Source organism: Pristiophorus japonicus, chromosome 16, assembly GCF_044704955.1.
Source record: "Pristiophorus japonicus isolate sPriJap1 chromosome 16, sPriJap1.hap1, whole genome shotgun sequence".
In the NCBI taxonomy this organism is placed as follows: Eukaryota; Metazoa; Chordata; class Chondrichthyes; family Pristiophoridae; genus Pristiophorus; species Pristiophorus japonicus.
In genome coordinates, this window is record NC_091992.1 from 60,100,386 (window position 1) to 60,126,162 (window position 25,777).

The 25,777-nt window shown below is 47.8% G+C and overlaps 1 protein-coding gene across 2 annotated transcripts in view; it reads right to left on the reverse strand.

Moving 5' to 3' along the window:
* Positions 1-25,777, reverse strand: part of LOC139226535 (protein spinster homolog 3-like) — a 184,616-nt gene that overhangs the window by 153,171 nt on the left and 5,668 nt on the right. For both annotated transcript variants that reach the window (XM_070857369.1, XM_070857368.1), the window contains exons 2-3: positions 7,366-7,431; positions 2,017-2,153 (exon numbers count right to left, since the gene is read on the reverse strand). In XM_070857369.1, the coding sequence (XP_070713470.1) occupies positions 2,017-2,153; positions 7,366-7,431 (203 nt within the window). The remainder of the gene's footprint in view (positions 1-2,016; positions 2,154-7,365; positions 7,432-25,777) is intronic.

A 25,777-nucleotide genomic window follows, 5' to 3' on the forward strand; every position in this document is an offset into this window, starting at 1 on the left:
TTCCTTCATCGTCGCTGGGTCAAAACCCTGGAGCACCCTCCTTATCATTATCATAGGCAGTCTCTCAGAATCGAGGAAGACTTGCTTCCACTCTAAAAATGAGTCCTCAGGTGGCTGAACAGTCCAATATGAGAACCACAGTCCCTGTCACAGGTGGGACAGATAGTCATTAAAGGAAAGGGTGGGTGGGACAGGTTTGCCGCACGTTCTTTCCACTGCCTGCGCTTGGTTTCTGCATGCTCTCGGTGATGAGACTCGAGGTGTTCAGCGCCCTCCCAAATGCACTTCCTCCACTTAGGACGGTCTTTGGCCAGGGATTCCCAGGTGTCAGTGGGGATGTTACACTTTATCAGGGAGGCTTTGAAGGTGTCCTTGAAATGTTTCCTCTGCCCACCTTTGGCTCACTTGCCGTGAAGGAGTTCCGAGTAGAGCACTTGCTTTGGGAGTCTCGTGTCTGGCATGCGAACAATGTGGCCTGCCCAGTGGAGCTGACCAAGTGTGGTCAGTGCTTCAATGATGGGATGTTGGCCTGGACGAGGACACTAACGTTGGTGCGTCTGTCCTCCACTGTGGGAGCACCTTCACCACACGGACTGCAGCAGTTCAAGAAGGTGGCTCACCACCATCTTCTCGAGGGCAACTAGGAATGGTCAATAAATGCCGGCCTCGCCAGCGACACCCACATCCCCAGAATGAATAGGGGCAAAAAAGCTTTTAATCTGCATGTAGTCAGTGAATTCTATTCCATACCTGAACATTGATCGCTGCAATGTTCAACAGCACAACTAATCACACATATATACATAAATATCTAAAAACTACTTCATTCACAATCTTGGTTATCTTTAAATGCTACCCTGTAATGTAATCTGAATTTAGAATTTCCATTTATTAAAGCTGCTTTATGGAATAGCAATCATGAACTGTATTGGATGAAGTTCATGGCCAACTGAGACCAACTGAGACAGCAGCTGACAGAAATACACAGGAACGGTATCGTTGGGAAACTGTACACCAGAGTTGTGATTAACAGACAACTATCAAATCTCTGCTTTCAGATGACATTTATAAACCATTTTCACTCTGTCCTCAGTGCTCTCTTTTTTTTTAACTGTGTTGTTGAAATGTTTCTGTGGAAATCATAAGCTTAAAATCATAAGAAGATATTGCATAGTCATCGTGAGCAGCAGTTATTTCAGAATGGTAAACGTCAGGGCCAATTTAAGACATAGATATAGACAGTTTCTTAACCGATAAGGGGATAAGGGGTTACGGGGAGTGGGCAGGGAAGTGGGGCTGAGTCCATGATCAGATCAGCCATGATCGTATTGAATGGCGGAACAGGCTCGAGGGGCCGTATGGCCTACTCCTGCTCCTATTTCTTATGTTCTTATGTTATGTTCAATTCTGGAGCTTTTCTTGAATTGGCCACATGCTTTTATTCCCTTGTTTTTTTTGCCTCTCCCAGGAGTCAGCATTACTGCTGCATATAAATGATCAGAGTGTCTATTGACACTACTGTGTCAGTGTATCAGTTGGAGGCGGGGCGGTATTTATGACAAGACTCACGGCAAATGGTCCATTTTACAACAAACAGCAAAGCAAACAGTCTACTGGGTCTATTTATAAAAGAAGCGTCTCTGCAAGCTACAGCAAACAGAGCTCATGACCAAACCTTCAGCAGCTTATCCCCATAAAAGCAGGGTGAGTTTTCCAGCAAAGTGCAGTGAGCAGAGGATATTTACATTAAAACTTATGTACGTAAATCAATCCCAGTCACCTACGATAGTGTGGTCTCCTGGCTGGATTGATGGGGGAGTTAACCTATCATCTCCAATCTGGCCAGGAATAGTGGTGTCACTATGTGCAGCCATTTTATACGTGTCATAAGCAGCCAGCTTCTGCAGTGAAAACTGGCCCAGACATGGGCCCTTGCACACAGCAATGCAGAAGGCTAAACTAAAATAACCACAACTTTGACAACTACATCATTAAAATGAAAATAAATCGGCCTACAGACTGAGTGACGAACGATCCTGCCAGTGTCACGCCACACCACATGATTATTCCAATGCACATGAGAATCTTCCTGTTGTACCGATCACCCAGGTAACCAAACAAAGGAGCCAGCACCATGTAGCTGCAGATAAAGACTGAACAAAAGAGGCAAGTCAGTGATTAAACAGCCATCTCAACATCTAGCCAGTAAATTCCAGATGAGCAGGGCCACCATGCCCTACAGCATGTGCAAAGTTCTCCCAACTGTATTTAAGAGTCAGCCGTGACTCAGTGGGCAGCACTCACGCCTCTGAGCCAAAAGGTTGTGGGTTCAAGTCCCACTCCAGGGACTTGAGTGCATAATCCAGGTTGATACTCCCAGTGCAGTGCTGAGGGAGTGCTGCACTGTCAGAGGTTCCACCTTTCGGCTGAGATGTTAAACCGAGGCCCTGTCTGCCCTCTCAGGTGGACGTAAAGGATCCCATGGCACCATTTCGAAGAAAAGCAGTGGAGTGCTCGATCAAGCAACATGGCTAAAACAGATGATCTCATTGCTGTCTGTGGGACCTTGCTGCCATGTTTCCCTTCATTACAACAGTGACTGCATGGCAAAAAGTACTTCATTAACTGTAAAGCACTTTGGGATGCCCTGAGGTTGTGCAAGGTGCACGTCTTTCTTTCATTCAATGGGATCCCCCATAGCAGCATATATCATGGAAGGAGTCCATTCACTTTGTTGGAACAGTACCCAAAACTAATCCCACTGCTTCACTTTATCCTCTTAGCCCTATATTTTTCTCTGCTTTCAATGTTTAACCAAGTTTCCCTTAAAAGATGCAATGGTCTCTACTCCAACCACTTCCATGCTCCAACAACTCTCAGATAAAGATCAGAAGACGGTGAAGCTTGCTGTGCCATTGGTATTATTTTACTGTTGTTTCAAATTTTTTATCTCATACTCCTGTGAAGCGCCTTGGGACGTTTCACTACCTTAAAGGTGCTATATAAATACTCATTGGAATTCAGAAGAATGAGAGGTGATCTTATCGAAACGTGGATGCAGAGAGGAACTTTCCACTGATGGGGGAGACTAGAACTAGAGGGCATGATCTTAGAACAAGAGGCCGCCCATTTAAAACAGAGATGAGGAGGAATTTCTTCTCTCAGAGGGTTGTTAATCAGTGGAATTCACTGCCTCAGAGAGCTGTGGAAGCTGGGACATTGAACGGATTTAAGACAGAGATAGACATTCTCTTAACTGACAAGGTAATAAGGGGTTATGGGGAGCGGGCAGGGAAGTGGAGCTGAGTCCATGATCGGATCGGCCATGATCGTATTGAATGGCAGAGCAGGCTCGAGAGGCCGTATGGCCTACTCCTGCTCCTATTTCTTATGTTCTTATAAGTTGTTGTTGTTGTTTCCTACCTACTTTCAAAATGGCCGCCGAGGATCTCAGTAGCCAATGGCTATTACGACATTCACATGGCACTGGGAGGCCAAAGGTGGGTGGTCAGAGGGACGCTGGGGGGAAAAAAAAGCAACTGGGAGAGAATTGGAAAGGGGAAGTGACAGCAAGAGCGACAGTGGAAGAGACTTCCAGTCAGACATCAAGATGAAATGAAAACCAAAAGGAGAAAAGACAAGATGAAGTATAACAAGAGAGAAAAGCATCATACACGTGAATCAGTGTGGTAACGCTCCAAGGCAGTTGAGTCTGTAATGTATGCACCTGTGAGTTGTCGAGCTGTTGAGTTGGGATTGGCTTAGCCAGTCACGTGATGTTCACAAGACTCAATAAAACCCCAGCCAGTTGGGTTCGGATGGGGCAGGTGGTTGTGAGCCTGGTGGATGAATTGGTAATGTGTAGTGTGATTGTTAAACCTTTTGCGAATAAACCGACCAGTTCTGAATAGCAATGTGTTGCTATGAATTCTTAAGCAAAGAGCCCTTTGAAGCGAATACATTACAGCGTCCAACGCACAATGCCACTGCCACCACCAGATGGCATTCTGGTGTAACAGAGCAGCAGAACCAACAGAAGCTCAAAGATGCAGCAGATAGCATACCCTCCCTACAATACGTGGGAAAGTATGGTGATAAATTCTCTGCATACAGCTCCTTTATAGAGAAACCTCATAAAATGCGCTCTTATTACAGGTGTATTAATTTAACAGACTTCACAGCGATGTTATGGCAGAACTAAAGGAGCAGTGTGCCTAAGGCAGAAGCTGCTGGTAGAATCAGCCCAATCGACAGGGCCGAGTACAATGGGCTCGCTGTCGAGACCACCAGTGACAGATCCTGGCACATCTCCCGTAGCATTGCTCATGGTCTGCAGTGCTCTATAATGACAGGAGCATTGTAGTAGACAATGCACAATGTATTATTCTGTCACAGTGTTTAACTTAGCCTTGTCCTTTAAGGCCACAGACCCAATCGCTGTAAATCCTGGGGCCAGATGGCAGTTGATTGTTGCTGGTGGGGTAAATTTCAGATTGTGAAGTGCTCATAAATTCCTGGCTCCGGGGTCAGAAGAAACCAGCAAGAAATGAGTGTTTTTCTTTTAAATATCCTTGACACGCTGAAGTGTGACAGATGTGCACTAGTGAAATGAGCGAGAGAGTGTGAATGTTCGACATACTGGTCCTTCAAACAGTAATCAGCTTACCATGGGGTTGTAATAGGAGATGTTGGCCAACAATGTCCCACTCTGGCCCTAGCAAATCATGTTATGGGTGAAGGTGCACATTATATTCATTGTAGTTACCATACAGGTTTGTTCTTAAGTAAATACACCGGATATGATATTTTCTCTTGCTTTCAGTTTTACAATCTCTTTCTTTTGCGGTGGATTCTGGTGCTCAGTATTGTATCTTGTAATGTATTTGCTTCATAGGTTCTTGGCTTAAGAATTCATAGCAACACATTGCTATTCAGAACTAGTTGGTTTATTAGCAAAGTTTTAACAATCACACTACACATTACCAGCTCATCCACCAGGCCCACAACCACCTGCCCCATCGTGGATCCCTCAAACTCAACTGGCTGGGGTTTTATTGAGTATTGTGAACATCACGTGACTGGCTAAGCCACTCCCAACTCAACAGCTCTATAAATCTGTGAGCATACATTACAGATCGGGGTTTTTTAAAATTTGGATGCCCGATGCCAGCAGTTCCAGGTCAAAGCCAAATGCAAGGAAAATATCCTCTTCCCCATTTCCCAAACACACTTCCCATCAATTCCCTAAACATCCTTCCTCCCCATCCCCCAATCATCTCTAAGACCATAGGCTTGACATCAGGAGTAGGCAAAATGCTAGAATCTATTATTAAGGACGTGGTTACAGGGCACTTAGAAAATATTACTAGGATTGGGCAGAGTCAACACGGTTTTATGAAAGGGAAATTATGTTTGACAAATTTGTTAGAGTTTTTTGAGGCTGTAACAAGCAGAATAGATAAGGAGGGACCAGTGGGTGTGGTGTATTTGGATTTTCAGAAGGCATTCAATAAGGTGCCACCCAAGAGGTTATTGAACAAAATTGGGGCTCATGGGATTGGGGGTAATAACTAGCATGGATTGAGGATTGGTTAATGGACAGAAAACAGAGAGTCGGAATAAACAGATTATTTTCGGCTGTAACTAGTGGGGTACCGCAATGATCAGTGCTTTGACCCCAGCTATTCACAATCTATATCAATGATTTGGATGAGGGGACCAAATGTAATATATCCAAGTTTGCTGATCATACAAAGCTAGATGGGAATGTAAATTGTGAAGAGGATGTAAAGAGGCTTCATGGGGATATAGACAGGCTAAGTGAGTGGGTACGAACATGGCAAATGGAATATAATGTGGAGAAATGTGAAGTTATTTACTTTGGTAGGAAATATAGAAAAGCAGAGTATTTTTTAAATGGAGAGAGACTGGGAAATGTTGGTGTTCAGAGGGACCAGGGCGTCCTTGTACACGTGTCACTGAAAGTTAACATGCAAGTACAGCAAGCAATTAAGAAAGCAGATGGTATGTTGGCCTTTATTACAAGAGGATTTGAGTATAAGAGTAAAGATGCAATTATATAGGGCCCTGGTGAGACCACACCTGGAGTATTGTGTACAGTTTTGGTCTCTTTACCTAAGGAAGGATATACTTGCCATAGAGGAAGTGTGATGACGGTTCACCAGACTGATTCCTGGGATGGGGGGATTGTCCTATGAGGAGAGATTGAGTAGACTAGGCCTCAATTCTCTAGAGTTTAGAAGAATGAAAAGTAATCTCATTGAAACATACAACATTCTTACAGGGCTTGACAGGGTAGATGCAGGGAGGATGTTTCCTGTGGCTGAGGAGTCTAGAACTAGGGGTCACAGTCTCAAAATAAGTGGGTGGCCATTTAGGACTGAGATGAGGACAAATGTCTTCACTCAGAGAGTGGTAAATCTTTGTAATTCTCTACCCCAAAGGGCTGTGGAGGCTCAGCCATTGAGTATATTCAAGGCAGAGATCGATAGATTTTTGGATATTAAGGGAATCAAGCGATATGGGGATAGTGCAGGAAAGTGGAGTTGAGGTAAAAGATCAGCCATGATCTTACTGAATGGCGGAGCAGGCTCGAGAGGCCGAATGGTCTACTCCTGCTCCTAATTCTTATGTTCTTATGTTCTACCTCATTCCCATGGAGTTGTGATGCAGATCAGCTATGATTTAAGGAAATAGCGGAACAGGCTTGAGGGGCTGAATGGCCAATCCTGTCCCTATGTTCCCGATCCCAAATATTCCTCCTAGCCCCTCTCCTCCCCATTCCCCCAGCCCCTCTCCTCCCCATTCCCCCGGCCCCTCTCCTCCCCATTCCCCCGGCCCCACCCCTCCCCATTCCCCCGGCCCCTCTCCTCCCTATTCCCCCGACCCCTCTCTTCCCCATTCCCCCGGCCCCTCTCCTCCCCATTCCCCCAGCCCCTCCCCTCCCCATTCCCCCAGCCCCTTTCCTCAACATTCCCCCGGTTCCTCTCCTCCCCATTCCTCCGGCTCCTCTCCTCCCCATTCCCCCGGCCCCTTTCCTCAACATTCCCCCGGTCCCTCTCCTCCCCATTCCCTCAACAACCCCTCTTCCCCATTCCAAAAACATACCTCCTCTCCATGGTCCAAATCACTCTGTCTTCACTCCCCCAATAATCCTCCAATATTTATATTTATTTTAAACGCACATGATCACACTATTATTTGAAGGATTATTGCGGAAAAACTTAACACCGGCTGCAAATATATTTGAATTCATGACAGTTCCATCAACGGGGAGACGGGTGGGAAGGGTAAAGACAGGGGGGATTGGAAGGAAAAATGGAAAACTCTGCTTGTCACTCTTACCTGTCTGCAATAAACCAGCTGAGCTGTCGTTTATTTTAAAGTAGTTCTGAATATTTTCCAACACACCTGCAAGAGAACAGCACAAACAGCATGACTCAACAGTGCGAAGATTTGGGCTGGATTTGCGGCTTTGAAGATTTCGGGGCTGTAAAGTTTGCGCCCGGGAACAATTTGCACCTCAGTCATCAAAATTGGGCAGTTGGGCCCTGAGTCAGGGGACGCAGCGCTAAGGGAGGCGTTGTACTCCTCTCCTGGGGCGTTAGGCTGGGAAACTCACGAGCTAAAGAGCCAGGCCGGGAGCGCTCTGAGAGACGCCTGGGGAGAACAAAAACACCATACATTCCCAATACATTGCCCACTCCGCCACAACATAAATCACAAAACAAATTAAAAGAATAAACAATCACACTTACGTTAGGCATTACTCACCTAGGTTGGACTGCCCGTTTTCCCAGGAGCTCACTGCGGGGCGCGCTGCGGGACATACCGGTCGGGCGGGAGTCAAAAAATCGCAATGGTGTCGCAACCAGGGGCGGCTGCCGCAAAACCGGACCCGAAAACCCCCGCGGGGCATTGGAGGCTGACCGCCCACCCAGAACACCTCACCGCCGTCACTGCCGCCACTCCGGGGCGAAAAACGGACGCAAAGAAACGTAAAATCCACCCCTAGAATCCTTACATCCAAGGACAGTGACTTAGCCATCATTCGGGAACAAGGTCATGGGGGCTTGTGTTTAGTTCCATTCTCAACAATATAATCGTAGCCAGAGCATCTCCTGCAATGGCTTCTCTTCCCACACCCACACCATTATCTCTGGAGACCCCCAAGGATCTATCCTTGGCCCCCTCCATTTCCTTATCTACACTCTGCCCCTCGGCGACACCATCTGCAGACATGGGATCAGTTTCCACGTGTACGCTGACGACGCCCAGCTCTACCTCTGCACCACCTGTATCGATCCCTACACTGCCTCCGTGCTGTCAAATTGCTTGCTTGACATCCAGTCTTGGATGAGTCATCAACTTCGGCCTTTCCACAATCTCCATTCGCTCGCTAATGGCCTCTCACTGGCCACTGACTCAGGACGAACCAGACTGGTTGCAACCTTGGCGTCCTGGTCTGGCCTCAGCCGAGTTTTCAACCTCATATCTGCTCCATCATGAGGGGATTAGATAGGGTAGAATGGGAGAAATTGTTTCCCCTGGCAGAAAGGTCGCTAACCAGAGGGCACAGTTTAAGGTAATTGCCAAAAGAGCCAGAGATGTGGGGGCCCAAATTGCCCCTTTTTCTAAGATCAGTTACCAACGGCAACGACAGTAAATGAGTTGCTGCCCAGTCGGGCCGGACTCTCCGACAATCGGGACATTGCCCTCTTGAATTTTTGAGGCGGACAATGTATCCACCCTGCTCCTGTGCGAACGGCGGTAGTGACGTCATTAGAGCGCGCACCGCCTGGTCCCTGCCCGGAGGCGTCATTGCCCTCAAATAATCAATCGGCTGATTGTCAGTGCCCCCGACAGCTTCGTGTGGTGGGAACCTGCCAGTTCGCCCTTAAAGGGGAGGGCGCACCGCCGAAGCCGCCATTTTATTTTAATTGCCGACCGACTCTGCAATCGGCCCGACAATGGCGGCCATTGGTTCGGCCGGACCAACAACAGGCAGCCCGGCACCCCCTCTTGGGTGCTGGGCCCGTTGGCCCGGCCGAAGCCCTTCCTGGTGGCCCAGTGGGCGCCAAGTAGGCCTCGCAGCGTCCCTCCCCTTTAAGTGCGGGGGAGGGACGTTGCTAAGTGTCACACGCGTCGCACTTACATCATCAGCATCACGCTGACATGCTCAGCGCGGCACTGAGGACAACCCCCCCCCCCCACCTTTCGCCCCGCTCCCGACTCGCTTCCGCTTCTCTGCCGCCCAAAGATTTTTAATAAGAGAGCAATTTCCCTTTATTTCCCGCCCCATCAATTGGGGCTGTAATTCATCAACTAATTCTAATTATCCACCCCAAACGGGACGGAGGGCAATTTCGGCCCCGAGGTGAGGAGACATTTTTTTACGCAGCGAGTTGTATGATCTGGAATGCCCTGCCTGAAAGGTTGGTGGAAGAAGATTTAGTAGTAACTTTCAAAAGTGAATTGGACAAGTACGTTAAGGGGAGAAAATTTGCTGGACGATGGTGAAAATGCAGAGGAGTGGGACTAATTGGATCGCTCTTTTAAAGGACTGGCACAGGCACGATGGGCTGAATAGCTGCCTTCTGTGCTATAAGATTCTATAATTCTATGACTCTATCACAAAGACTGCCTACTTCCACCTCCGTAACATCCCCGATCTCCAACCCAAGCTCAGCCTGTCCATGCTGAAAATCCCATCCCTGCCTTCTTCACCTCCAGAATTAACGAGGGGTGATTTTGACTTTAGTGTAAAGCGGGCGCTATCGAATCAGACTCCTGTTCTGCACCCCTCCCCAATTTCATTTCAATGGAAGACAATTTGATCCAGGCAGCCTTCAGAAAAGTTGAAAAAGTAATTTAAAATGCATTTATTCAAAGGCCAACAAATCATTTTGCCCCCCATAATGTGCTCGCATCCCTTTAATTTTCCCAGTTGCACTGGAAGTGCTGGTCTGAGATGATTCAAGCTGCTCAGACGAGCTCTCAGTGCCAGGCTTCAGCGCGGAGATCAGACACACAGCCATCAGCCTGTATTGCTGCCAAGTGTCCCACGCTGGCTGTCAGGAGACAGTACACAGCTGAAACAGCAGCCACGTGATAGCCGAGAATTCTACTTACGCATATCTAACTTTTTCTAATTGCACAAGTATTACCTAGATGGTTACCATTTCTGACATCCTGAAAACCACAGATGTATAGCAGATCAGCAGCTGCAGTCAGACCCAGCCACAATGCTCGGTCAGTGATTCGGGTTCTGGTGCCGAACATGTACATAGGGGAATGCCAACTCTGGCTGCACGTGTTCCTGGAGGTTTTATTACATGACCTCAAACCGCCCGCTTAAACATCCTTTTGGCCCATCTTCAACATTTTTATCACGAATAAATGAAAATAAAAATGAAAAAAATGCACCATTGTTTTTCAATGCTGCTATGATTTTTCTTCTGGGTTTGCATGCAGCAGTGATCAGGAGATTAATCCTTAATTCCCGGAGACACAATCCGAGATGGTTCCAATCCTACTTGTATGTCCGCTGATCCATGAGAAACTCCAATCCCTTTCCCACCCCATTCTCGCCCTCTACTCTTAACTCTCAAAAGGTTGTTTGAAGCTGCAGGATTCAAATATTTATTGTTTTGCAAGCCTTACAGATTCTCAAAATGCTGTCAAAGTAATTCATGCCATTGGAAGCAGATGTCTTGTGAAGAAAGATTGGGCCTATACTCATTGGAGTTTAGAAGAATGAGAGGTGATCTTATTGAGACATATAAGATTCTGAGGGGAATTGACAGGGTAAATGCAGAGAGGATATTTCGCCTCGTGGGGAATCTAGAACTAGGGAGCATCGTTTCAGAATTAAGGGGCCGCCCATTTAAAACGGGGATAAGGAGAAATTTCTTCTCTCAGAGGGCCGTGAATCTGTGGAATTCTCTACCCCAGAGAGCTGTGGAGGCTGGGTCATTGAACATATTTAAGGTGGAGGTAGACAGATTTTTGAACGATAAGGGAGTCAAGGGTTATGGGGAGTGGGCAGGAAAGTGGAGCTGAGTCCATGATCAGATCAGCCATGATCTTATTGAATGGCGGAGCAGGCTCGAGGGGCCAAATGGTCTACTCCTGCTCCTATTTCTTATGTTCTTATGAGATCTTTGCTACAGCAGCAGGCTGAAAGGGCCTCAGCCAGGAAGGGAGTGGGACCTGTGAAGGACTCACACGGGGATGTCAAGTATGGCAAGGGAAGGAAATGAGGATTACTGGGGGCAAACATGGAAATGCCATTACCCAATTTTTAATGTAGTGTTGTCTGATCATTGGAGACCATCAGCCAGTTTAAAGAATAGTTTCGAAACACAAAACGTCATAATTTAGGGATTTGACAAGTAATCCAAGCAATGGACTCAACTTGTGAGCATGGTATATGGTAGAACGGTGGTTATGGGTTCAAATCATACTGTTGCTAGTTGTGAAATGTAATTCATTTATTGGCTGCGAAGCATTTTGGGATGTCTTCAGGTTGTGAAAGACACAATACAAATTTTCTTAAGTTCATGAGGGGGAAAAATGATTATGAAAGCCCAGCTGGTTCACTAATGTCCGTCAGCGAGGGGTATCTGAGCCAGTCTGGCCTCTCTGTGAATTGCTGGTTGATGCTTAGGGGTTGACTTTCCACGAGGAAGCACCTGATTGGCCGGCTGGGGATCCACAGAAACGGCATAAATGCGGTTCCTCTGGGGATCCCAGGGATCTTCTGCTACAGTTATGATGACAATCGGAACTCCTGTGGAAATTTAGCCCATGCTTCTGCTGGAGTTCACAGATGTTTCAATAAAGGACCTGATGTTCCAATCCTGAGCTCCAATTGAGGGGGTGGAAGATGCCTGTGTATGGATTTTTTTTACACATCAGCCACCACACGGGCTTGACAGAGCTCGGCCTTTATCCAGTGGCAACGATTAACCAGGATGACTGGAGACCTGCTCTGCTGCACGAACCTAGTGCGCACACATATCGCAGTGTGGGCTGGGCCGTGCTGCCCCTGGGCCCTCGGCTCTTCTGGGCCTCGTACCCTCATTCGCCGCACCTCCACCACGATCTCCCACCGTATCTCCGCACCAAACGTTTGACGAACCTCTGTCACGATCACCCACCAAATCTCAGCCACGATTCCTCATCGCTCCTCCGCCCCGATCACTCGTCACAAGTCCGCCACGACCTTCCCGCTCCTCTGCTGTACCAGGGCCCAGTCGATGCTCCTGCCCACGCTCCAAACGGCGACCTGGGTGCTGAGGACGTCACCCAGTCGCTCACCTCGAAGCCGTCGCACATTTGCGTCAGCCATGCTGGAAGCTGCAGTGGCATGCTCCAGCTCTTTTGAAAGCCCCAACCTGCGACCTGTTATAAGGTCTTAACAGCATCATCCTCATCCTGAGAACAGTAAAAATGACCAACCCGTGGCTCCAATATCTACAAAAGATCAGTGAGTAGGAAGAGAGAGCGAGAGATGCCAAATAGAATCCATTCACCATTTTATCATTGTGTAAGTAGCTAGCCATACTTCATAAAGGCAGAACAAAGCTAAAAATGTACACCGCGGTTTAACTTAATGCACCTGACGGGAACAGGTTCAATGGAGAGTGAAGTCGGACGGGGTGACAAGCGGAGGTTCAGGGGCCGAAATTGCCCTCCGCCCCAAACGGGGCGCACAATTCAAACTATTGATTATTCTCCGCCCCAATCCATGGGGAGGAGCACAGTGGGAAATTGACCTCTTTAAATTTTTATCATTGTCCAGGCAGTGTTTGGGGCGGCTGAGGGGCGGAGGTGCGGCAGGAGTGGGGCAGAAGGCGGGCAGTGTCATCAGCACGCACTGACGCATAGCAATGTCCCTCCCCTTCAACTAAAGGGGAGGGCCGCTGCGAACTCTGCAGCTACTTTAGTGGCGCCTACTGGACCACCGGGGAGGGCTTCGGTCGGGCCAGCCGTCCGGCACCAAGAGGGGGCACCGGGCTACCTATTGGCGGTCCGGCCGAACCCGTGGCCACCATTGTCGGGCCGACTGCAGAGTCGGCCGACAATTAAAATAAAATGGCGGCTGCGGCAGTGTACCCTCTGGAAAAATGCTCTGGAAAATTCATCACAGACTCCCACAGGCGATCAGAAACAGTCCAGCAGATCACGTGGACCAAATGACAGATAAAGGATTGTTTATATTGGTGTATAAATCCCCAATGCACAGATGATAAATATCTATATAAAAGTGCAACTTATGCACTAGTTATTTTGCTTTGATAATTTGCTTATTTCTTCCTTCTTCAAATGGATCCACTCCCCAATCAGACCCCCTCCACCACATATCATTCTGCAACTAAGAGGTCGAGCAGATGACCTGCTCCTGGGCCTCTGTCAATGCTCGGGAATGAGCAGGTTCGAGAGAATGGTGTGGGTTGGCACCGGAGTTGATATTGGAGGGCAACTGTGGGAGTAATTGCAGGTTGATAAAGTTTATTTTTCCTTTTAGCTGTGATTGTGGTCTCTGCTGAACTGGTTCCACTGGTTTTTCAGCTCCGCAGGCTTCTAACCAGCAGCTGCTGCTTCACTTTACTTTTCCTCCACTGTTTTGATCTACGGTGACCTACAAACTTCGTCATCATCTCTCCTTCCGATGGCACATCCTCAATCTCTCCACACTTCAAACAGCTTCTGGACTTCACTCACCTGCTTTGGACAGCGGTTTGTGGGTACTCCATGCTGCCGCAGCATGCTCATGTTGGCTTTGTCCTTCCTTGGGACCTCTGCCTTTGACCCTGGTCTCCCTATTATTGTATCCCATTAACTACTACATTTAAACAGGCCTCTGTAAGCTGAGCTTTTCCCGTGTCCAGTCACGTGCGCACTTTGGCTGCCGCTCTGCACCCTAGATATTCAATACTTTTCCACTTTTTCCCCCTTTTCCTTTTCTCTTTATCCCTCCCTGACCGTTCTCTCCTGTCGTCATGCCTCCTTTCATCTCTCCTTTCTCGGATACTCTGTCCTCCCAAATCCCTATCCCAATCCTTCATTACTCTTTGACCGTCCTACTCTCCTAACTTTCATATTGATTGGACAAATCAAATTGGCAAAGATAGCCTTGATAATGAGTTCATAGAGTGTACTCGGAATGGTTTCTTAGAACGATATGTTGTGGAACCATCCAGGGAGCAGGCTATTTTAGATCTGGTAATGTGTATTGAGACGGGATTAATTAGTGATCTCATAGTAAAGGATCCTCTAGGGAAGAGTGATCATGGCATGTTAGAATTTCAAATTCAGTTTGAGGGTGAGAAACGTAGGACTCAAACTAGTGTCCTGAACTTGTATGAAGACAGAGTTGGCTAAAATGGACTGGGAAAATAGATTCAAGGGTAAGACGGTAGATAAGCAGACATTTAAGGAGATATTTTATCACTCTCAGCAAAGAGATATTCCAGTGAGAAAGACTTTAAGAGAAGGATGAACCACCCATGGCTAACAAAGGAAGTAAAGGATGGTATGAAATTAAAAACAAAGGCATACAATGTTGCAAAGATTAGTGGTACGCCAGAGGATTGGGAAATTTTTAGAAACCAGCAAAGGCTAAAAAAATAATCAAAGAAGATAGATTATGAGAGTAAACAAGCAAGAAATATAAAAACAGACAGTAAGAACTTCTACAGGTATATACAAAGGAAGCGAGTAACTAAAGTAAACGTTGGACCCTTAGAGGATGAGACTGGGGAATTAATAATGGGAGACAGGGAAATGGCAGACTTTGAACAAATATTTTGTGTCGGTCTTTATGGTAGAAGACACTGAAAGCATCCCAATAATAATAGATAATCAAGGGACTATAGGGAGGGGCAAACTTAAAACAATTACTATCACTAGAGAAAAAGTACTAGGCAAAATAATGGGACTAAAGGTCGGCAAGTCCCTTGGACCTTATTGCCTACACCCTAGGGTCTTAAAAGATAGTGGATGCATTGGTTGTAATCTACCAAAATTCCCTGGATTCTAGAGAGGTCCCAGTGGATTGGAAAACCGCAAATGTAACGCCCCATTCAAGAAAGGAGGGAGACAGAAAGCAGGAAACTATAGACCAGTTAGCCTAATATCTGTCATTAGGAAAATGTTGAAGTCCATTATTAAGGAAGCAGTAGCAGGACATTTAGAAAATCACAATACAGTCAAGAAGATTCAGCATGGTTTTATGAAAGGGAAATCTTGTTTGACAAATTTGCTGGAGTTCTTTGAGGGTATAATGAGCAGGGTGGATAAAGGGGAACCAGTAGATGTATTGTATTTGAATTTCCAGAAAGCATTTGATAAGGTGCCACATAAAAGGTTCCCCACAAAGTAGGGAAGCCTTGCTACAACTATAACAGGGCATTGGTGAGACCACACCTGGAGTACTGCCTACAGTTTTGGTCTCCTTATTTAAGGAGAGATATACTTGCATTGGAGACAGTTCAGAGAAGGTTCCCTAGGTTGATTCCTGAGATGAGGGGATTGACTTTTGAAGAAAGGTTGAGCAGGTTGGGCCTATACTTATTGAAGTTGGTCTAGCGGCGAACCCTACGTTTTGGGAGGATTTACAGGAAATACGCTGGCTGGCATGTTATCAAATCTTCTTCGTATAGTCAGAAATGCCAAGGGCATACATGTAAATTCTGTAAATAAATAAGTTACTTTTTTTTTTAACCAATCGGATCTGGGTGGCCTGGATAGTGTAGTAGGGGCCAACACAGAGTGAACCTTTTTTTATTGTATTTTACAGGGAAAAAGGGAAAAGGAGGAACGGATGGAATCTTGGGAATCGTGTGGTGTGAAAGTGTGAGCTCCGAAGCAGATTGGTGCTCATCGATGGTCACCTACCTGGAGAAACAGCCCAAGCTGATTGGTGCTCATCGATGGTCACCTACCTGGGAAAATGGCCCAAGCTGATTGGTGCTCATCGATGGTCACCTACCTGGGGAAACGGTCCAAGCTGATTGGTGCTCATCGATGGTCAACTACCTGGGGAAACGGCCCAAGCTGATTGGTGCTCATCGATGGTCACCTACCTGGGGAAACGGCCCAAGCTGATTGGTGCTCATCGATGGTCACCTACCTGGGGAAATGGCCCAAGCTGATTGGTGCTCATCGATAGTCACCTACCTGGGGAAACGGCCCAAGCTGATTGGTGCTCATCGATAGTCACCTACCTGGGGAAACAGCCCAAGCTGAAACATACTCTAACGAAGTGTATTTTGCATGTTCTTGTGACAGTAATAACAGCTCTGGAAAAGAGGCAATGGGATGCAAGAATAATATGGCTTTGGGAAAGGTGATAGAGGTAAAGGAAGAGAGGCGAATTTGTGTAAAAATGTAGCTTTGAGTCACCCGGGGATGGTAACAAGTACACAGTCACTTGGGGGTGGAATTTGTCGTCAGACCTGCAGCAAGAATGCATTTAACTTAAAGTAAGCCGACGGTTAAAGGGTTAACAGGCTGTACTGTGCAGACAGTTTTGTAAATTGACCAACCTCGTATGGACTTGATGACCACAGCCCCACCAAGCCTGGAGTGGTTGCCTCACCCTTTTGAAGTGCTAAAGTCAACTTTGTTGCAGGAGTGAAAAACCCATTATAGACCCGATACTCTTTATCAAAAACACTTGTGCTAATGATTGAACAATCAAAAAGCTGGAGACCCGAAACTTGCCATCAAAAACACTTTGTGTCATCATCATCATCATCACCATAGGCAGTCCCTCGAAATCGAGGAAGACTTGCTTCCACTCTAAAAGTGAGTTCTTAGGTGACTGAACAGTCCAATACGGGAATTACAGTCTCTGTCACAGGTGGAACAGACAGTGGTTGAAGGAAGGGGTGGGTGGGATGGTTTGCCGCACGCTCCTTCCGCTGCCTGCGCTTGATTTCTGCATGCTCTCGGCGACGAGACTCGAGGTGCTCAGCGCCCTCCTGGATGCTCTTCCTCCACTTAGGGTGGTCTTTGGCCAGGGACTCCCAGGTGTCGGTAAGGATGTTGCATTTTATCAAGGAGGCTTTAAGGGTGTGATAATGGACTACTCACTGACCAAGGTTGGGGAAGTGACCAAATGATACATCAGAGGGAGCGGTTGTGTCATTCATTGTCACAGGCAGGACCTTTTGTATTATAAAAAGAATGTGTTTAGGGATGAACCTTGGCAACTTGCAAGGTAACTGCGGGGGTTTTGGTCAAACGCACATATAGAAACATTCTTCCCTGAGTGACTGCTGGGGTGAGGAGAGTTTGAAGGTAAGAAGAGATCCTGTTCGAAGTTAAAGGGGACAGTGCAGTGACATTTGTTATCCGTAGTATAATAAACAGTTAAAAGAACACTGAGCTGTGAGCCTTGACCATTTTATCCCACCTGAACAGGTTCAGGTCGGATTCTGGAATTAGAGGAAGGAGGAAGGTGTGTGGTTCACCTACCTACAGCCTACAGACGCCCTATGTGCCTCTCTTGGCATCCTACAAAGGGCCCATCGAGGCACTCGTCGCTGCCTCCTTACGAGCAGCAACCCCAGCCGCCCCATCCTACTCTCTGGCCGGCCTTCCCGCCCAGCTGGCCCGCTGGGGGCTTATCTTATCAATCTCCTCTCCATTCAACTCATCTCCCCCCACGCTGACCCAGTGGATGCTGGCAGTGTGGCAGCCATTACCGAACCTCTCCGCATCTCCCTCCAGAATGTCCGATCTCAAGGCCCTTACCATCCATGAGCTTATCATGGATGATGGCATCGACGGAAACTTGATTGAGGGGCAATGACACCTCACCCTTAAACGAAGCCTCCTCGCCTGGCTATACCTTCCACCACTTGCCCCGCCCAGACCGCCGTGGTGGCGGTGTGGCTCTCATCACCAAATCACACCTTGGTCTGTCCCCCTCCTCCTCCGGCACTTTCTCCTCCTTTGAGTACCCTATTCCACCCCTCTCACCTCATTTAAAATTCCCATTTTCCACCGTCCACTCAAGTAACATAAAAATTTTATTTCCGATATGTTTTCACTACTTTCCTCCCTCAGCCTCTGCACCAACTCATATTCACGGCGACTCCCTCGACCTTGCCATCTCTCGTGGCCTCACTACTCCCATCGTGTCAATCGCAGATAAGGCATCTCTGACCACTTCCTTGTATCGCTCTCCACCCACATCCCCCTACTACCCCTCCCCACCTCAACCCTACCTCCTTCTGTGTCCGCCCCTGGAAAAAACTCTCTCCCGACTCTCTTACTACACTTATGAAGTCCCAACTGTCCAGCCTTTGGCCCTACATTCACCATTAAATTTCTGCAGCCACCACCACCTTTGAGGCCCTAATGCCTATTAAAACAATTACTCTCTTTCACCCCCTGGCCGCTCCCCCTAGTGCGACCCTCATCTTTGCTCCCTTAAGTCCAAAGGACGCAGACTTGAACGGATATGGCAGACAACAGGTTTAGCCATTCACCACCAGACCGGGCTGGACCAAATAAAGCATTATCAGGTTCTACTCTCGTCTGCTAAAATCGCTCACTATTCCAGAATCATTCTGGAAGGCAAAGATAAACCCCAGCTTCTATTCTCCACTGCTAGCCGTCTTCTTAAACCCTTCTCCCCTGTCTCCTCCACCCTCACCTCCGACAATAAGTGTGAGGAGCTCATGGACTTCTTTGTCCCTAAGATTGAGACCATCCATTCAGCCGTCTCTGCCTCTTCCCTTCCTTCCCCTAGCCCACCACGCCAAACTTTCTCTAAGGATCCCCCCTGTCCTAGCCCTGACCTCATACCTTTCTCCAGTTTCTCTCCGATCTCCCCTCATGATCTTTCCGAGCTCATCCTGTCCATGAGACCCACTTCCTATTCCCTTGACCCTATTCCCACCACACTGCTGACCACCCATCCTCCTTTTCTGGCTCCCATGGTAGCTGACATTGTTAACGGTTCGCTCTCCAGATACTGTCCCCCTCTCCCTCAAATCTGCCGTCATCCCCCTCTCAAAAAAATAACCCTTGACTCTACTACTCTTGCAAACTACCGCCCCATCACTCCCTTTCCTCTCCAAAGTCCTTGAACATGTTGTCGCCTCCCAAATCCATGCCCTTCTTTCCCACAACTGCATGTTTGAATCCCTCCAATCCGCTTTCCGTGCCTGTCACAGTACCAAAACGGCTCTCATCAAAGTCACAAATGACATCCTTTGTGACTGTGAAAAAGACATACTATCCCTCATCGTCCTTCTTGGCTTGTCTGCAGCCTTTGACACGATTGACCACTCCATTGTCCTCCAACGCCTCCCCACTGTCGTCCAGCTAGGTGGGACTGCACTCGCCTGGTTCCATTCTTATCTATTTAATCGTAGCCAGAAAATCACCTGCAATGGCTTCTCTTCCCACCTCCACATCGTTACTTCTGGTGTGCCCCCAAGGATCTATCCTTGGCCCCTTCTATTTCTCATCTACATGTTGCCTCTTGGCGACATCATCCGAAAACACAGCATTAGTTTCCACAAGTACGTTGATGACACCCAGCTCTACCTCACTAGCACTTCTCTCGATCCCTCCCAGGTCTCTAAATTGTCGCACTACTTATCTGACATCCAATTCTGGATGAGCAGAAATGTTCTCCAATTATGGGAAGGTGGAAGCCATTGTTTTCAGTCCCTGCCACAAACTCCGTTCCCTAGCCACTGACTCCATCCCTCGTTCTAACTTCTGTCTGAGGCTGAACCAGACTGTTCACGACCTTGGTGTCATATTTGACCCTGAAATGAGCTTCCGACCACATATCCGCAGCATAACTAAGACCACCTATTTCCACCTCCATAACATCACCTGTCTCTGCCACTGCCTCAGCTCATCCCCTGCTGAAACCCTCATCCTTTGTTACCTCTAGACGTGACTATTCCAACGCACCCCTGGCTGGCCTCCCACATTCTACCCTAGGGGTGATCCAAAACTCAGCTGTCCATGTCCTAACTCGCACCAAGTCCTGCTCACCCATCACCCCTGTGCTCACTGACCTACATTAGTTCATGGTAATCGACGCCTCGATTTCAACATTCTCATCCTTGTTTTCAAATCCCTCCATGGCCTACCCCTCCCTAACTCTGTGATCTCCTTCAGCCTCACAACCCCACGAGATGTCTGCGCTCCCCTAATTCTGCCCTCTTGAGCATCTCTGATTATAATCACTCAACCATTGGTGGCCGTGCCTTCTGTTGCCTGGGCCATAAGCTCTGGAACTCCCTGCCTAAACCTCTCCGCCTCTCTTTCCTCCTCCAAGACACTCCTTAAAACCTACCTTTTTGACCAAGCTTTTGGACATCTGCCCTAATTTCTCCTTATGTGGCTCGGGTGTCAAATCTTTTGTCTCATAATCCTCCTGGGAAATGCATTGGGACATTTCACTATGCTAATGGTGCTATATAAATACAAGTTGTTGTTGTTTCTGATTTAAAGTCTGACCGGCAATCGAACATTCGAACGCTGCTTCCACGGCAGTAATTACTGGGAAGATAAGCTTGGAGCTGTTGCCTCTGTGCCAGTAATTAAAATTCTAAATGCAGTCTTGGCTTATAGGATTTATTTGAGGGAATGTGGACCAGAGGGTCAGTGGGACTCCTGCTAACACCCAGGATTGTGGAAACCCTTCACTTCAACCCACTCCTCCTGGCGATGACTGACCTGCAGCTGCACTCCTGATTCCGTCCCCTGGATCCTAGCACGAGGCCCAGACAGGGGTCAGGGGTCAGGCCTGTGTCAGGAGTGAGCCTGGGCCACAAAAAAATCAAGGGCATCTCTTTCCTCGTAGCCAGTCTGCAGCTCAGACACACTGCAGGACACCGACTGCGGAAAGGGTGGGGAAAATCACCTTCTTATCTCTCTTCCTATAATTATCTCTGCTTCTTTCACCTCCAACCTAAGGGTTGTGAATCTTTGGAATTCTCTACCCCAGAGGGCTGTGGATGCTTAGTCATTGAGTATAGTCAAGCCAGAGATCGAGAGATTTTTGGATATTAAGAGAACCAAGGGATATAGGGATAATGCGGGATGCTGGACTTTAGGTGGAAAATCGGTCATGATCTTATTGAATGGCGGAGCAGGGTCAAAGGCCCGGCTGGCCTACTCCTGCTCCTATTTCTTATCTTCTTATGTTCCCTTTTCCCGCTGTGGCTATTATACATATTGTGATGCCTCAATTTCCCTAAACAACTATTTTTCTCATGGTATCTGAATCATTCTTTTAGTAATTCTCTCCTCTTTCGGTTCTTTAAAAAACAAATTGAAATTTATCCCCTAGCTTTTCTTCAGATAAATTTGAAAAGCAACCGAGCAGTTATTGTTAGAGGGCCAGAAATAATATTCTAAATAAATGCTGCTAATGCCTTCTGGGAAACTCTACACACCGCACTTGATCAGACTGCGGGGTCACTTTGTATTCGTTCCTGGGATGTGGGTGTCACTGGCAAGGCTGGCATTTATTTCCCATCCCTCATTGCCCCTGAGAAGGTGGTGGTGAGCCGTCTTCTTGATCCATTGCAGTCCGTGTGGTGAAGATACTCTCACAGGGTGCTGTTAGGGAGGGAGTTCCAGGATTTTGACCCAACGACAATGAAGGAACGGCGATATATTTCCAAGTCCGGGCGGTGTGTGACTTGGAGGGAAACTTGGAGGGGATGGTACTCCCATGTGCCTGCTGCCCTTGTCCTTCTAGGTGTTAGAGGTCGCGGGTTTTGGAGGTGCTGCCGAGCCAGGGCACACACTGGAACAAATACAGGAGCATGGTGGTTATGTTACTGGACTAATAATCCAGAGAGCATGAGTTCAAATCCCACTATGCCAGTTTGGGAAATTGAATTCCGCTTTTTTTTAAATCTGGAAATTCGAAACTTGGATCAGTAAAAGAGACCGTGAAGCTATTGGATTGTCTAAAAACACAACTAGCTCACTATTGCCCTTTAGGGAAGAGAACTTACCCTACCTGACACTCAATTATATCAAACTGCTACCTAGGAGGAGCAATAAAGGCCGGCCTTGCCAGCGATGCTCACATTCTGAGAACGAAAAGAAATGCTAAAAATGAATCAGATTAAGCAGATTAATTAGCACCACAACGAGAATGAGTGTAACCCTTTGGTCCTGGAAACATATTATGAAATATCCTATCTTGTGCCACTTAATTTTCCGAATGATTCAGCAATAGATTAATTATGTCTTACTTGTCTGAACCCATTAAGACATACCTGAACATTAATCTGAATAATTGTGCTCAGTCTCCAAGTTTTTTTATTCATGTTACAGCTAGTTATTTTTAACGCTAAGAAATGAATTTGCTGAAGTAGTAAATGAAAGAAAGACTTCCATTTATACAGCATCTTTCAACAACAATAACTTGCATTTATATAGCGCCTTTAACAGTAAAATGTCCCATGGCGCTTCACAGCAATGTTATAAAGCAAAATTTGACATGAGCCACATAAGGAGATATTAGGGCAGATGACCAAAAGCTTAGTCACGACATGAGGACATCCTAAAACACTTTACAGCCAATGAAGTACTGTGGAACTGTTGTAATGTACGAAATGCGGCAGCCAATTAGCAAACATTAAGTTCTCACAAACAGCAATGAGATAAATGACAAGATAATCTGTTTTAGTGGTTGAGAGGTAAATACAGGCCAGGATACCGGAGATAACTCCCCTACTCTTCTTCAAATAGTGCCATGGGTTCTTTTACGTCCCCCTGAGAGAGCAGATAGGGCCTCGGTTTAACGTCTCATCTGAAAAACGGCATCTCCGAAAGTGCGGTGCTCCCTCAGCACTGTATGGAATGTCAGCCGAGATTTTGTGCTCTAGTCTCTGGAGTGGGACTTGAACCGCAACCTTCTGACTCCGAGGCGAAAGTGCTGCCCACTGAGCTATGAATATTTCAATCTGAAAAGTAGATGTCTTACTACAGTTATACAGGGCCTTGGTGAGACCGCACCTGGAGTATTGTGTGCAGTTTTGGTCTCCTTACCTAAGAAAGGATATACTTGCCATAGAGGGAGTGCAGCGAAGGTTCACCAGACTGATGCCAGGGATGGCAGGCCTGTCGTGTGAGGAGAGATTGGGTCGACTAGGCCTGTATTCACCAGAGTTTAGAAGAATGAGAGGGGATTTCATTGAAACGTATAAAATTCTGACTGGGTTGGATAGACTGGATGCGGGGAGGATGTTTTCCCTGGCTGGGAAGTCTAGATCAAGGGGTGACAGTCTCAGGATACAGGGTAGGAAATTTAGAACCGAGATGAGGAGAAATGTTTTCACTCAGAGGGTGGTGAATGTGTGGAATTCTCTACCACAGAAGACTGTGGAGGCCAAATCACTGAATATATTTAAGAGGGAGATAGATAGATTTCTAAAAACAAAGGGCATCAAGGGATATGGGGAAAAAGTGGGAATATGGGGCCCAAGTTTCCACATGATTTGCGCCTGATTTTTAGGAGCAACTGGTGGAGAACGGACTATCTTAGAAATCGCAATTCTCCACATTTTTTTTTCTGCAGTTCTAGTCCGTTAGAACAGTTTCACTTTGGAACAGAATTTTTTCTTCAAAAGGGGGCGTGTCCGGCCACTGACGCCTGATTTCAAAGTTTCCACAGTGAAAACGTACTCCAAACTAACTTAGAATGGAGCAAGTGAAGATTTTTGTAGATCTGAAAAAATCTTGTCTACACATTAAAAAATCAGGCGCAGGTTACAAATTAGGCGTCCAGAACGTGCGTGGGGGGGGGGGGGGGAGGGGAAGGGAAGTCATTAAATTCTATAATAAATCCTTATTTATACTTATACAAATATTATGCAAATAAATCCAACCTGAATAAAAATTTATAAGCAAAGAAAAGATTAAATAAACCATCTTCCTACCTGTGTGAAAGTGCTTCAGCCAGGGAGAATGCTGCAGGAAGCCTCACAAGTTGAGGCAGCCGTTCGTTCCCGCGGGGGGGGGGGGGAAGGAGGCAGCGTTCGTTCCCGCGGGGGGGGGGGGGAAGGAGGCAGCGTTCGTTCCCGCGGGGGGGGGGGGGGGAAGGAGGCAGCGTTCGTTCCCGCGGGGGGGGGGGGGGAAGGAGGCATCCGTTCGTTCCCACGGGGGGGGGGGGGGAAGGAGGCAGCCATTCGTTCCCACGGGGGGGGGGGGGGGAAGGAGGCAGCCATTCGTTCCCACGGGGGGGGGGGGGGAAGGAGGCAGCCATTCGTTCCCACGGGGGGGGGGGGGGGAAGGAGGCAGCGTTCGTTCCCACGGGGGGGGGGGGGGAAGGAGGCAGCGTTCGTTCCCACGGGGGGGGGGGGGGAGGAGGCAGCCATTCGTTCCCACGGGGGGGGGGGGGAGGAGGCAGCCATTCGTTCCCACGGGGGGGGGGGGGGGAAGGAGGCAGCGTTCGTTCCCACGGGGGGGGGGAGGAGGCAGCTGTTCGTTCCCACGGGGGGGGGGGGGAGGAGGCAGCCATTCGTTCCCACGGGGGGGGGGGGGAGGAGGCAGCCATTCGTTCCCACGGGGGGGGGGGGGAAGGAGGCAGCGTTCGTTCCCACGGGGGGGGGAAGGAGGCAGCCGTTCGTTCCCTCGTGGGGGTGGGGAAGGAGGCAGCTGTTCGTTCCAGACAGCGGGCGGGGGGGTAAGGAGACAGTGAGAAGGCTGCAGGAAGCCTCACAAGTTCAGCGGCCATTTGCCGACGGCAGGGGGGGCGGGAGGAGGCCATCGGGAAACGGCTGCCTCAACTTTCTGAGGCTTCCTGCAGCCTTCTCACTGCTGCAAGAAGCCTCAGTGCTGATGTGCTGATGGCAATGTGCTTTTATTAAAAAATGTTCAAAAATGAAACAGCTACAAAGAACTACAAAAATGGCCGAGTGCCAATGTTTCCTTCACACTGCGCGAGCGCGAACGCTCCAACGCGCACGCGCAGGGTTGCCGGCAGGAAAAAAACTAATTTAAATGGTACCCGCTCCCTCCCACTTACAAAATCGGCGCGAGTGGTAGGCTCCGCCCCCTGGGCGTCGCGCCAAGCAGACATGGAGCTGCAGGGCGCTCCAGAATCGCGCGTTTTTTTTCCGGCGCCGTTTTCGGCGCGGAAAATGGGCGCCCAGCTCGGAGGGGCGCCCGTTTTTTATCGTGTGGAAACTTGGGGCCATGGTGTTGAGATAGAGGATCAGCCATGATCATATTGAATGACGGTGCAGACTCGAAGGGCCGAATGGCCTACTACTGCTCCTATTTTTTATGTTTCTATGTAACTCCTTCAAGAAGAAGAGATGTGTGCCGACTTTGCCTGGCACTGACATCTTTTCATAAGTGGAGAATTAAAAAGAGCGCTCCCAGCTCTATCTTTGGTCCAAGGATATGTCAGGACAGTGCCTGCTCGGATGGCTCACTTGCTATTTTTCTCAGTGCTGTTCTCAGGGTAAACTAGGACTCGTGTAGAGCCCATAGGAGCCAGGAGGAAAATGTCTTCAAACTCTGATTGAAAGTGGCAAAGACAGTCTTTGCAGACGTGACTGAAAACGAGAGGAAAACGTCATACTCTGCCATGTTATAGCTGGCAGGGAGGCACTGCAAACATCCATCATGCGTGTCAGCAAACAAGAAGGAATAATTCGTGGGCATTTAGAAATGCATGGATTTTGAAAGGCAACGGATTTGTTAAAGGCAAGTCTTGTTTGACCAATTTGATGGAGAATTTTGG